Source organism: Pimephales promelas, chromosome 2 (assembly GCF_988280905.1).
Source record: "Pimephales promelas chromosome 2, fPimPro1.hap1.1, whole genome shotgun sequence".
Classification (NCBI taxonomy): Eukaryota; Metazoa; Chordata; class Actinopteri; order Cypriniformes; family Leuciscidae; genus Pimephales; species Pimephales promelas.
This window is the reverse complement of record NC_142770.1, coordinates 45,613,717-45,627,147: the sequence shown is the minus strand read 5'-3', so window position 1 is coordinate 45,627,147 and position 13,431 is coordinate 45,613,717. Positions and strand designations below refer to the sequence as shown.

The 13,431-nt window shown below is 42.1% G+C and overlaps 1 protein-coding gene across 1 annotated transcript in view; it reads left to right on the top strand.

Moving 5' to 3' along the window:
* Positions 1–5,200, top strand: part of LOC120478270 (uncharacterized) — a 52,097-nt gene extending 46,897 nt beyond the window's left edge. Inside the window, exons 17-19 of the mRNA XM_089120184.1 lie at positions 830–841; positions 2,793–2,966; positions 3,476–5,200. Coding sequence (XP_088976310.1) covers positions 830–841; positions 2,793–2,966; positions 3,476–3,488 — 199 coding nt within the window. The 3' untranslated portion in view covers positions 3,489–5,200. The remainder of the gene's footprint in view (positions 1–829; positions 842–2,792; positions 2,967–3,475) is intronic.
* Positions 5,201–13,431: the final 8,231 nt, after the last annotated feature.

The following is a 13,431-nucleotide window of genomic DNA, read 5'->3' as shown; positions in this document are numbered from 1 at the left end:
TATTGGTTGTGTTGAAGGCACTGAAACAGTCCAGTATATAGTCACACTCATGTTTCTGTTGAAATAAAGAGATTTCTGTTTCACAAACTCTGCCACTGTTCACACTGTGTGACAATATGTAGTTCATGCAGAGATATTTGTATAGGCCTATATATTATTATATGGCAGACCTAATGTGATTAGTTTTTACAAATACATTAACCACACACACACACACACACGTTGTGTTTCCATGTTTTATGAGGACTCTCCATAGAAATAATGATTTTAAACTGTATATTAAATCCCCTAATCCTAACTGATGCAATTTAACAAAGTGAACTGATGAGTATTTGTATATATTTCATATTGACCGCAGGGGCGCTGCTAAGGATTTTGGGCCCTATGAAAAGAATCTTAACAGCCCCCCACACACACACAGCTGTTTTTTTTCATATTCATTTACATAAAATCATGCCCATCTATTTAAGTCAATCAGACAATTGAACTCCATCCCATGTCCACACATTCGTAATTTGTCCTCTGTAATGCAAAGCCGTGCACCCGCTGCACCCTGCTCAATTGAAACGTATTGAGATACGTAGGAATTAATAAAAAAAAGTAGAATGGTAAGAGAAATGAGTAGTGTAAATAAGCAATCAATGTTTATAAGAGGAACAGATGGAAATAAATAATTGATATTGTCAGATCATTTAAAAATAAGAAGTCAACTGACTGGAATGACATGGATATGTCTGTGGTAAAACATATTATCGAGTGTGTTGAGAAACCCCTGGTACATGTATGCAATTTGTCTCTTTAAAATGGCATATTTCCTTAAAAAAAAAAGAAAATCGCTAAAGTTATACCCATATATAAAACTGGAGATAGATACCTTTTCAAATTATAAGCCCATTTCTTTGCTTTCACAATTTTCAAAAATATTGGTGAAATTAGTTTACACAAGATTAAATGATTTTCTTATAAAATATGATATACTAAGCAAGCAACAATATGGGTTTAGAAGTATTAGAGCAACCTCACATGTGTTGAAAGATTTGTGGAGAAAATATCTAACGCAACAGAAAATAAACAATACACAGTTGGGGTATTTTTAGATCTTAAAAAGCATTTGACTTTTTCCAGAGAAAAGGAGATCTAGAGATCTTACTAGAGAAACTGGGAAAAAAAATGAAGCAAGAGGGGTAGCTCACTCTTGGATAAGTAATTATTTAGAGAAAAGGCATCAATATGTCCAAATAGATAATTGCAGGTCACAATTGGTGCAGGTAACATGTGGGGTTCTCCAAGGCTCTGTGCTGGGCCCATTGCTTTTTCTGTTACACATTAATGATATATGTGAGGTTTCCAAAGTACTAAAATTGATATTATTTGCAGATGATACAAACTTATTTTGTCATGGTGACAATCTGAAACAACTTCTAGATACAATGGAAAAATAAATGGTACTGCTAAATATTGGTTTGATTTGAATAAACTAACATTAAATTTAAGGAAAACAAAATGTGTTGTATTTGGTAATCGTTTATCGAATAAAATAGGTAAATGAATGATTAATGAAGTTAAATTAGAAAGGGTGTCAGCGATTACATTTCTTGGAGTGATTATAGACAATAATTTAAATTGGAAGGGACACTTAGCATGTTAAAGAAACTATTTAAAAATAATGCAATGAAACTAAATGAAACAATTTAAAGAGCGATAAATGAACAAACTGTTTTTGTTGTATTTGGGATGGTGCAAATGTATTGCTTAGGAAATAAATTTTTTTTAGATTTGTTTGTCAAGATTATAATGTAAGACAATAATTATTTTACTTTTACTTTTTAAATAAGAGATATTTTCAAAAAAGGATAGGCATTATAAGCAAGAGCTTCAGCCTACACCTGTTTCAGACTGTTGTAAATATACTGCTGTTTGTCAGCTCAACTGTGTTGAGACTAAGTTTTTTATCTGAAACTATCTATCTACAAAGCGTGCGTACGCCATAGCTGTCAACACTGAACATTGAAAATAAGGAAGATTTCCCGGATTCCATCCCCAAAATAAGGGATTTTTTTACACGATTCTTAACCACAAACTTTAAAAATAAAGCAATAATTATTAAAAGTCTAAATAATTTATAACTAGCCTACATATGTTCGAGAGAGAAAGAGACTGATATCATAGAGAATGTTTAAATACTAATATCAGCTTACGAGCGAAACGGAGGCGAAGTTAGTGCGATCAGAGCGTGCGCTGAAACGGATCAACTCAGCCTTGTTTATTCTCGGCACGTCCGCGGCAAGTGACAAGTTCGGTGCGCAAGACCGCCAAGACTTCGTTTCACTTACCTGTAGCTGTGTCTAAGCTGTGTGCACAGCTTTTTTGTAACAGCGCGTGGCACCGCAAGATTAGCATCCGAGGATGAACGATTTCAAGCCCTCAGAGTGTACACTCAGAGTGTAAAAATACGTTGCCTGGATACAATTTGGGCGGACTGAACCATTTTATGATAATTGAGAGGGGGAGAGGGGCCATGGACGTTTGTTTCCTAAACAAAATCATTTTTTGACACCAGGAAACAGCAAATAGAGTAATTTAAAGTTAATAATTTTAACAATCATATATATTTTTTTAGAACCACAATTTTATTGAGGGCTTCTCTGGGCCCTCTCTTAGTCATGGGCCCCGAGAATCGTCATCGTTTACCCCCCCTTTACGGCGCCCCTGGACAGCATTATGTTATTTATAGTTTAAGTGTTGTTTTTATCTCTGGATATAGGCTTAATGTGTGTCATTGTTCTCTACAGGTTGAGGAAGTGTGGAGTCACAGATGAAGGTTGTGTTGCTCTGGCTTCAGCTCTGAGATCAAACCCCTCACACCTGAGAGATCTGGATCTGTCTTGGAATAAACTAGGAGACTCAGGAGTGAAGCAGCTGGAGGATCTGAGGGATGATCCACATTATAAACTGGAGACACTGGGGTAAGAATAGTTCTTTACGATTTTCATCATCATTTTCATTTAAAGTTCAAATAGCTGATTTACTCACTAGAAATAAAAGTAATGGTTCAGATTCAGTAACTGTGTGTGTGTGTGTGTGTGTGTGTGTGAGAGAATATAAATTAGTTTAATTTTGCTCATACTGTTGTGACTGATTGTGAGAGTAATATTAATGTTATTTTCAGCTTTTCCCCTTTAACTGTCTTTAACTGTGTGTGATAATCTGAGATTTGGGTTGTTATTAACTGATATTAAATCTGTAGTGAGTGTAATGATGATTTCAGCTGGTTCTGGATCAGCTGTCCGTTGTGTGAAAGTGACCTTTCATGTGCTTTTGATTTTGTAAAGTGACTTTGAGCATCAGATAGAAGCTATATTATCATGTTGGAGAAGGAATTAATATAGATTATCTAGTTAGTTTTCTTATGAAAAGATGTGACAGATGTAATATCTCAAACTGCATATGTGACTGTGTGTGTGTTTTATTTTAGGACTTATAGATGACAGTCTGATGTTCTGCTGATCATCTGATGGCGAATAAGGATCCACTACAGAGACTCACGGTCAACCGAATCAACAGAGACTGAAGATACAGTGACTTCACTGTTAGAAATTAAGACTTCATTTAGATTTCAACCATCCTCTGACAGACCTGATGAGGCGGCAGTGAAACACCTTTTATTTCACAGCAAATTACACTTTCTCATTCATAGATTAACCTTTTTATTTGTATAAACGCACAGTATAAACTCAAAAATGTTGGAGTTTTAGAGTAACTATAGAGCCTGAAAGTGTGTGTGTTGTACCAGCAGAGGGCAGGCCCGGTTCTAGAACCAAATTCACTGAGGGTGCTTCTGAAAATAGTGAGGGTGCTCAAAATAGGGCTGAGCAATACCTAGTGTCTACGACAATATTGTAATTGCTGTTATGTTAAACGATATGTGATCTGCATGATCGACTAGCCTATGTCCCTGAACAAGCTTTTGTGCTTTACATTTATATCATATGATATAGTTAAGAAATGTTACACACAGAGTGCTTTTCCCCCAAATATCAGCAGTATTGCAAATGTGTGAAGTATTGAAACTAAAACTGACTACATTTTAGACATCTAGTTTCTGACGACAATGAATCAGTCCATTTAAACAGCTGATTTAAAGATTAAATGACTCACTCATTAAGACAGTCAAATGCTGGTCACTCGATCGGCCGCGGCACTTGCTGGGATTTATCGTCGGTGTTTGAATGGGTGTCCTGCGCTGAGAGTGAAGGCAGGCGGTGTCATTTCGTCTTGTTGTGATGTAGAGCTTTGAGCTTTCTTGAGCCAATGTCGTATGTCCATGATTAAAAATGAATTATTAATATTTTTAGGCTACCTAAAGGCCTCTAAAAAGTCAGCTATCGAATTTCCTGAGCGGGACGCACACCCAAGCAAAGTGGGCAATTAAAGAGCTTCACCTATGTATCACGATCGCGAAAGGACACAACCAATCCAGTGCATTAAACATGAAAGCATAATGAAATAATTTCTGATTTGAAAAATCACGTTATGATTTAGGCCATGTCCACACAGACATGGGTATTGTTATAACTGACTTTTTTTACGCGGTTCGGCCGTTCATCCACGCGGAAACGCATTATCAGGACACTGAAACTGAACATTTTTGAAAACCCCTGCCAGGGTATTTTCTGAAACGCCGGTTGCAGTGTTGTCGTGTAGACAGTGAAACCGGAGTTTTTGCAGCACTGACGGCTTCTGATTGGCTAACGTGGCTTTACGGTTAGGTTTATATCGCCGCCTGCTGGTGTTGCATGCTCTTGACAGCGCTTGATAGCGGGTTTTTGCGTTTTCATGTGGACAGAGGTTTTTTTTTTAAACGCAGGAGGGAAAAACTCCGGTTATAAAAATACCCGTGTCCGTGTGGACAAGGCCTTACATGTATGAGTGTGAAATCCGTCTGTGTTTCTTTTGTCGGCAGAATCTCGTTTACATGTGCGCTAATACAAATTTAGTCTGAGGGTGCTTAAAAACCCCCGTAGAACCGGGCCTGGCAGAGGAAGACAAACACTAATGAAAGATTCATTTTTCATAATTATCAGACAAAAAAAAACAGTTCAAGCTCATTTTTGGAAAACAAACAATGGAAGCTTGAGTGTATAATCATGTTTTTAATAATAGCTTCATTATGTTTGTATTAAAGGGATCATATGATGCACTTTCATGTTTTCTTTTTCTTTAGTGTGTTATGCAGCTCTTTGTGCATGTATAAGATCTGCAAACTTACCTGGATGACCCAGGTCAGATAAGAAGCAGAGGTCACATATCTAATGCCGGCACACACTGTATGATTTTGTTCCGGATGAAAGATGAGCATCGTGAAACACTCGTGGAGATTTCTGTGGTTGCGGCTCCTAAACGGTGTTTTGATCAAAGATAGCCTGATCATTTACTGAGAGTCATGATCATCTCACAGTGTGTTGCTGCTATACGACCCACCTCTACTGCAGTGACTAAAAATCATCGTCTAGCCCTGCTTGATGCTATTTGATAAATAAAGAGCATTTTTATTAAACACGTTAAACAGCGTTAATGTTTTAAAATGTGCATCTATTCAATTCAACAATAACTTGTGATAATTTCTCATAATTTATTCAAGTGTCAGCATGATTTCCGTCACACGAGAGTAGATGTTAAAACTTTATGCTGATTTGTACTCGGCTATTTTAGGTACCGACCGAATAGCAAACAGTCATTGAAACTGTTAAATCAACATTCTGTTGTCAACATTAAGCTAAGTCATTAAATCAGTATCGAACTCTGATGTTGTTTCTACATCATTTTGCACCCTGATTTAATATTGAAACCACATTGAAATCCTGTCCATAGATCAACGGAATTTCAATGGTATTTCAATTATCAGGAATATTAAAACAATGTTGAAATTTCAACTGAACTAAGGATCAACGTGATTTCAATGGAATTTCAATCGTTTTTAAATGTTAATTTAAAATGTAATGCCATAAATTAAATAGCCTGCTTTATCTAGCCTACAGCCAGGATGTTAAAAAGTAGCCTAATGGAACATTTGAAATCTTGTGTAAAACACTGAACACACCACACAAACAAATTCATTTTTATTAGCCTCTTTATTTACACTTCACTTCAATGTCCTCTGACGCCTGAATATATTTTGTGGTCCAGTCCCTCCTGCCCGGTCTGGCACATGTGAATCGGGTGACGGCGTCTGGCCCCATCTGCTGAGTAAGAGCACCTAAAACAGAAAATAAAATCACAATGCAAAAAAATAGTGTAGCGCCCCCTACCTGATCTTCTCGTAACTAGATAGAGAACAGCGCCCCAAGTTCACTTACTATATGCCTACAGATGTTGACGTTAGGCCCCTCTGTTGTCACTAAGTGAAGTAAATTTGAATTTTAGAACTTAAATGATAAGCTCTTCTCTCCTTGTACTATGTTACTCAAATTAAATGTATCACCCCCCTAAACAATAGCATAAACCGACACTTTCAAGAAATAACACAAGTAAAATTACAGAACAAAATAAGATTTAATTGAAATAGAAATGTTGAATATTAAATGGCTCAAGGAATTAATTTAAATGTGTGAAATATTCACACAATTATCCTCACTTTAACTGGATCACAATTCAGTCCCAGAAGGACAATAACTCTGATGCCAAACGCACAGGAATTAGAATACCGGCAAACAAAAAAACAATATAAATTAGCCGTATACCCAATAAAGTAAAACCCAAGATAAACTTCCTAATTATAAACAGAAATACTCTGAATAGTTCACGTTATCCGTGCAATGTTTAACACAAAATACTCAGATTAAACAGTTGTGGGCCCACACACTCACACACACACAATCAACCCACCCCGTTGCAGGCCTGAATCGTGGCTTGTGTTCGTGGTGGCCGGGAGAACGACAAATGGCCCCTTCACTCTCCTGAGCACAACTAAAACAAAACCAATACCTCCAATTCCGCGTGAGAACAAATGCGGTATCCGCGATTCCAGCAGCCGGCCGCGCGCAGCTCCTCGTCCTCTCGCTCGCTCGTTGGCCGAACGCACTACACCTCCCGCGGCGCCAGAGGAACCCCAAATATCACGGTTACTTGGGGCGCTATCTGGTCCTCAGATTGTCCGGAAACCGCAGCAATAAACAGTCTTTGATACGGTAACAGTTTGGTTAGGTTACACGTTCCAATGCGCTAATATATGCAGTGATGACTGACCGGAGAAATTCGGATACACGCCCGCACGGCAGGTTAACCACACGGGACAAAAACAGGCTATAAACACCAACAAACACACAAGCGATTCATATCTCGGATCTACATTGCAGTTAAAGATGATTTAACTTATAAATCGTCAATTAAAATCACTGTTCACATAAACTCGTCTCTCCTCTCCTCCTCCCGTCTTTCTTTTTTTCAATCTCCCCCGTACCACCACTCTAATCGTCCAAAAACCATCGCGAGGGCGGGACTTGACTCCCTGAAACCAATAAAATAAAAAAACACCTAACATGATGGTTAATACCACGTTTTCCCCCCTGTACCCATAGATCAAACTTGTATCTCATGCACGCGCGTTCTTAAAGGAACAAATACCTTACACTCACTAACACAGATGCGAAGTTAATTCACATTTTATTTCTCAAGTAAATTAAATTACAAACTAATAAATTGAAAACGTATTACCAGCATTTTTATAACCTACTGGGTTACATGCTCCCCCGTCTAAACGTCTCATGACCCCATGAGATTACATCTCAACACCTTAATGGTGACTTTAGGCTCAGCGGAAGGGTTTACCCGAGTACAACGAATACACTGTGCCATAGGGTGACACCACATAGTGTTACAGGCTTTCCCTTCTGACTCTTCCCCACTTTCTACATTTATTACCATCCCTCTATGAATTAGAGTTAAAGGTCGGTTAGTGGGCTGTCCCAGATAATCATAGCTTAGCTTGACTACAGGTCGTATCTCTCTTTTAGGCCTGGAATTAACGGTCTCTACTACCTCTTTGGTGGAAGTAATTCTTTCAAGTTCTCCCCCTTCTAAACCAGGATCTCCCAGTGTCTCTGAACTCCAATCTGGCAACTCTTCAGACCCCTCTTCATTGGGTATCGGCTCGGCCATTGCTGCATGAGGTATATCCAAGTCCCCTCCACAGTTGTCAATTTTACCATCCACTGTAGAGTCCAACAGGGTAACGCACTCTGGCGGGTGCTGGTTCTCCACTCTACCCGCGCAGTAATGCCACACTTCATCCTCTTCACTGTCAGAGAGGTTACTCAATTCACACCCTGTCATGACCGTATTTCCTTCCCCCAATTCTCTTCTCCGTTTTCTCTCCCCAGATAGGTGCCTGGTCTCCACTGGAGCAGAAACTCTGGTAAGTTCTCCAGTATCTGCCAACCTCACATGGTCCCCAACTGGCAAGAGATGGTCTCGGTGTAATGTTCTCACACCTCCCACGCCGGATGCAGGTTTCAGACGGTACACAGGTAAGTTCTCCAACTTTTCCACCACCAGGTAAGGCACAGAATTCCACTTGTCTCCAAGTTTGTTCTTTCCAGTCACAGCCAGGTTTCGTGTCAGTACACGATCTCCCACAGTCAAGCTCTGGTGTTTCACTCGCTTGTCATACAACCGTTTGTTCCTTTGCTGACTTTTCTGGGCAGCTTCGGTGGCTAACTGATAGGCTCTCTGTAAGTCTGATTTCATTCTTTCCACATACTGTCGATGGCTTCCTGCTCCCTTTCCATCAGGCGAAGTCCCGAAACACACATCCACTGGCAAACGAGCCTCTCTTCCGAACAGAAGATAATAAGGGGAAAACCCAGTGGTCTCGTTCTTAGTACAGTTGTAAGCGTGTACTAAACTGTTAATGTGCTGACTCCATCGGTTCTTTTCTGCCGGATTCAGGGTACCCAGCATGGAAAGAAGTGTCCGGTTGAACCTTTCCGGCTGTGGATCTCCTTGTGGATGATAGGGAGACGTTCTGGATTTTCGAATCCCCAGCATACTTAGTAACTCTTTTATGAGACCACTCTCAAAATCCCGACCTTGATCTGAATGAATCCGAGAGGGTAAGCCGTAGTGAATAAAGAATTTGTCACACAGCACCTTAGCCACCGTCATAGCCTTCTGGTCTTTGGTTGTGAACGCTTGAGCGTAACGGGTGAAATGGTCGGTTACTATGAGAACATTACCCATACCCTTTGAGTCTGGCTCAATCGACAGGAAGTCGATGCACACTAAATCCAATGGCCCACTGCTGGTTATGTGATTCAGTGGAGCAACCCTCTTGGGTAATGTCTTTCTTGTGACACAACGGCCACAATCCTTAACATACTGCTCTATGTATGCAGACATTCTGGGCCAATAGAAACGGTCCTTAATGAGTTCCGTGGTTTTCTCCACTCCCAAATGACCCGAGTCATCGTGTAATGAGTGCAACACAGTCGACCAGTACTTCTCAGGTAAGACAAGTTGTATCTTTTCGCTACCACTGGCACTTTTGGTAATTCGGTACAGAAGTTGACTCTTTATCTGTAGCTTGTCTCCCTGTCGCTGTACCAGAGCGATGGTAGCATCAGAACTCCTAGCACCGGTGAGTATTTTTCCCGACTCTACGTCTCGCTTTACTACCCCAACTACGGGGTCCTCTTCTTGTGCTTTCTGCAACTCTGCATTACTCAGCTGTTCCAACGGACCAAGACCCAAAGCTGTGGGACAACAAAAAGCATCAGGAATACTCTGAGGTAAGACACCCAAGGGTTCCACCAGTCGGGATGACGCCCCTCCATTTTCAGCAACCACTGCTAACTGACAGATGGCTCTTACCCCTGACTTGGGTATCTCCTTCCATTCAGGGCAAGCAGTTGATTCACATGGGTAGCGAGACAACACATCCGCATCGATGTTGGAATTTCCTGGTTTGTATTGCAAGCTGAAGTTATAAGTAGCTAAGGCAGCTAACCAGCGATGACCCGTCGCACTCAACTTGGCACTTGACAACACATAGGTCAGGGGATTGTTGTCGGTCTTTACCACGAACTGGGCTCCATATAGGTAGTCGTGGAACTTATCCACTACCGCCCACTTGAGCGCCAAGAACTCCAGCTGATGTATGGGGTATCGTTGTTCCGAGGCACTCAGTTTCCGGCTCGCGTAGGCCACGGGCCTCAGTCCTCCAGAATGCTCCTGATTCAAAACTGCCCCCAGTCCACTCAGACTAGCGTCTACATGCAGTACATAAGACTTAGCAGGATCCGCAAAGGCAAGTACTGGGGCATGTGTGAGACAGTCGATGATTTTATGGAACGCTGCTGTGCAAGTGTCGTCCCAACGCTCTCCAAAGGGTTCCGATACTCTGAAGTATATCTTGCCATCAATTGACTTGCTGTTTTGCCCAGATGTTGGCGGGTAACCTTTAGTGAGCTCTGTTAAAGGCCTTACAATGGCGGAGTAATCCTTTATGAATCGACGGTAAAATCCACAAAACCCCAGGAATGACCTCAATGTCTTTAGGTCAGTGGGCCTTTTCCAGCATGTTACGGCTTCCACCTTGGCTGGGTCTGGTGATACTCCAGCAGCTGACACAATGTGACCCACATACCGAACTTGAGACTGGCAGAACTGGCACTTATCTATTGACACTTTCAGGCCACATTCTCTCAGACGGTCCAGGACTTTTAACAGCCTCTCTTCGTGTTCTTCAAGGGTGCGTCCGAACACAATGATATCATCCAGATATACTATTACTTGAAGGAGATGCATGTCACCAACCGCTTTCTCCATGAGCCGCTGGAAGGTGGCGGGAGCTCCAGTGATCCCTTGAGGCATCCGTTCAAACTGGAAGAATCCCAGGGGACAGATAAACGCTGTCTTCTCTTTATCTTCTTCCGCCATGGCTATTTGATAGTATCCACTGCGGAGGTCCAGTACAGAAAACCATCTACTACCAGCCAAACTGTCCAGGGCATCGTCAATCCTGGGAGTGGTGTACTGACCAGGGATGGTACGAGCATTTAGTGTTCGATAATCGATGCACATTCTGATTGCCCCACTCTTCTTCCGCGCAACCACAATGGGCGATGCGTACGGACTCCTTGACTCCTTTATTATTCCTGCTTCTAACAGGTCTTTGATGTGACGTCGTACATCCTCGATGTCCGCAGGAGCAATGCGTCTGGAGCGTTCTCTGAATGGTTTGGTATCTTTCAGTCTGATGTGATGTTCAACCCCGCAAGCTAATCCAACATCCCATTCCTCGGTAGAAAACACATCACCTCTGGTTGACAACTTTTCACGCAGTCTCCGTTCCCAGACCTCCGGAATGGATGTCTCCCCAAAATTAAACAAGCTTGGGTCTATGGCTTGGGAGCTCTGCTCTCCTGACCGTACGGTGAGTGTGTCAGTCGGATACACATTGGCGATTACGGTTCCAGCTGGAATGGAGATATTTTTTGATGTTACATTCTGGACCAACACTTGAATATTTTGCCCTTCTACTGCTGAAGATGGGAGTACCACGGGGGTAATGAATGTTCCAGCTGGAAGACTAGAGTCCTCAGGAGTGTCTACCACAAAGATCTCTTTTCTTAAAGGCTTGTCGGTCTCCATTTTACAGATAGCACATACTTCTCCCCTTGGTGGAACTATACAATTCCCCGGTCCTATCCAACGGACTTTTCCTTCAGGTTTATCAGGAAGAGTTTCAGTCTCTTGCTTCGGTGGCAGATGGATTTCAGGGTGTCGGGTCTGGATTCTCAAAGCATGTGCAACACTGGATCCGTCGGTATCCTGGCTGAGAGCAGCAAGGCGTTTGAAAAAACTGGCGTTGGTACCGATAATAACCGGTAATTGGGAAGGACCTTGGGGTTCAGGACATACAAGAGCCAGGATGGACAATGGCTCCTCCACTGTGGTGACAGAGGCGGGAAAGGTGACATCCACTATGATATATCCCTTATAAGGGTAACTGGAAGAACTGAGCCCCCATATGGATAATCCTGTCAAGGGGTGAATGGGCACATCAGCCAAGTTCTCAGAATACCAGCTTTCAAACACAATCGTCACTTGGGATCCGCTGTCTAACAGTGCTTGACATACCCGGCCATTAAGCTTCACGTCTACCGTGGATGCTGGTCCTACTAGTCCTTTAGGAATACGGCTAGATTCCTGGATGGCGGCCTGGCTCTTTTTGGAGAAACAAGCTTGGTTTGTGGCAGTGATATTGTCATCCACCTCGTGTTTCCCACTCTTTGCCTGCCTTAGAGAACGAATCAGCTTCTGGATCACCTGATCAGAATTTGGTGGAGCTTGACACTTCGTTGCGATATGACCATCTTCTCCACACCTATAGCAGAAGTAGTCATCTCTTGTTCTGGCTGGCTTGTATCTTAAAGGCGTGGAAACAGACTGTTTTGGTCGCTGCTCTGTAACCTGAGGTGAGTATTGAGTAGAACTGACACTCAGAACAGCTAACTGCTGTTGTAAGTGGTGGACCTGTTTCCTCAACTCATGAATCTCTGAATCATCATTTTTTTCAGTCTTTTTGATTGGTTTTTCTTTAGTTTTAATCGCTAATGATGAAGTAGAAACGGTTTGGTGCTCAACTCCACTTATTTGGGTTCTTAATTCTTGAAGTTCGGCCTTGAGCTCCTGGATAACTGATGTGCTGGCTCTTTCCTCTTCATGGAAGTGAATGGCCTTGGCTTTTGCAGACACTCTGTGGCGAGCCAATTCACTCTCCTCCGCCTCACGTATTTCCTTCAACAGACTCAGGAAAGAAGGTGGGTGATTTTTTCTTTCTCACAGCCTCAGTTGGAGCAACATCATGTCAGAATTCACAGCCCCTCTAATCAGCTGTTCCACTCGTACTTTATCAACCATACTAAGGGTCAGTCCATCTCGTTCCACTACTTTGCTGAGGGTCTTCTCCATCCTTCTCAGGAATTCAGACAAAGCCTCCCCCGTGCCCTGGCGCATAAGACGAAATTTGAAATACAAATCCTCACCAGACTCAGATGATCCAAAGGTGCTCTCCAATGCTTCCAAGTACTGCGCAGCACTCGCTTCAGGATCAGAGAATCTGACCGCTCTTACAATATCCAAGGCAGGTCCCTTGAGGCTCTCCACAATGCGGCGTCTTTTTTCTTTTTCAGAACAGTCACACTCAGTTACCAGCAGTCTGGCTTGGTCCATCCAGTTTTCCATATTCTCCTCACCCATGGGGGTTGGAACTACAGCTGAAAAGGTACGCAGGCGTCGGTATGTGTTGTTGTCACTCGAGTGCTTTACGGTCTTTTCCAGCACCTCGCCCATGGCGCGTATGATTGACTCAGGGGAACTGTCAGTGGCCCTGTGTGGAGAAATCAAAGCATGTACATCGCTAAGAGACTT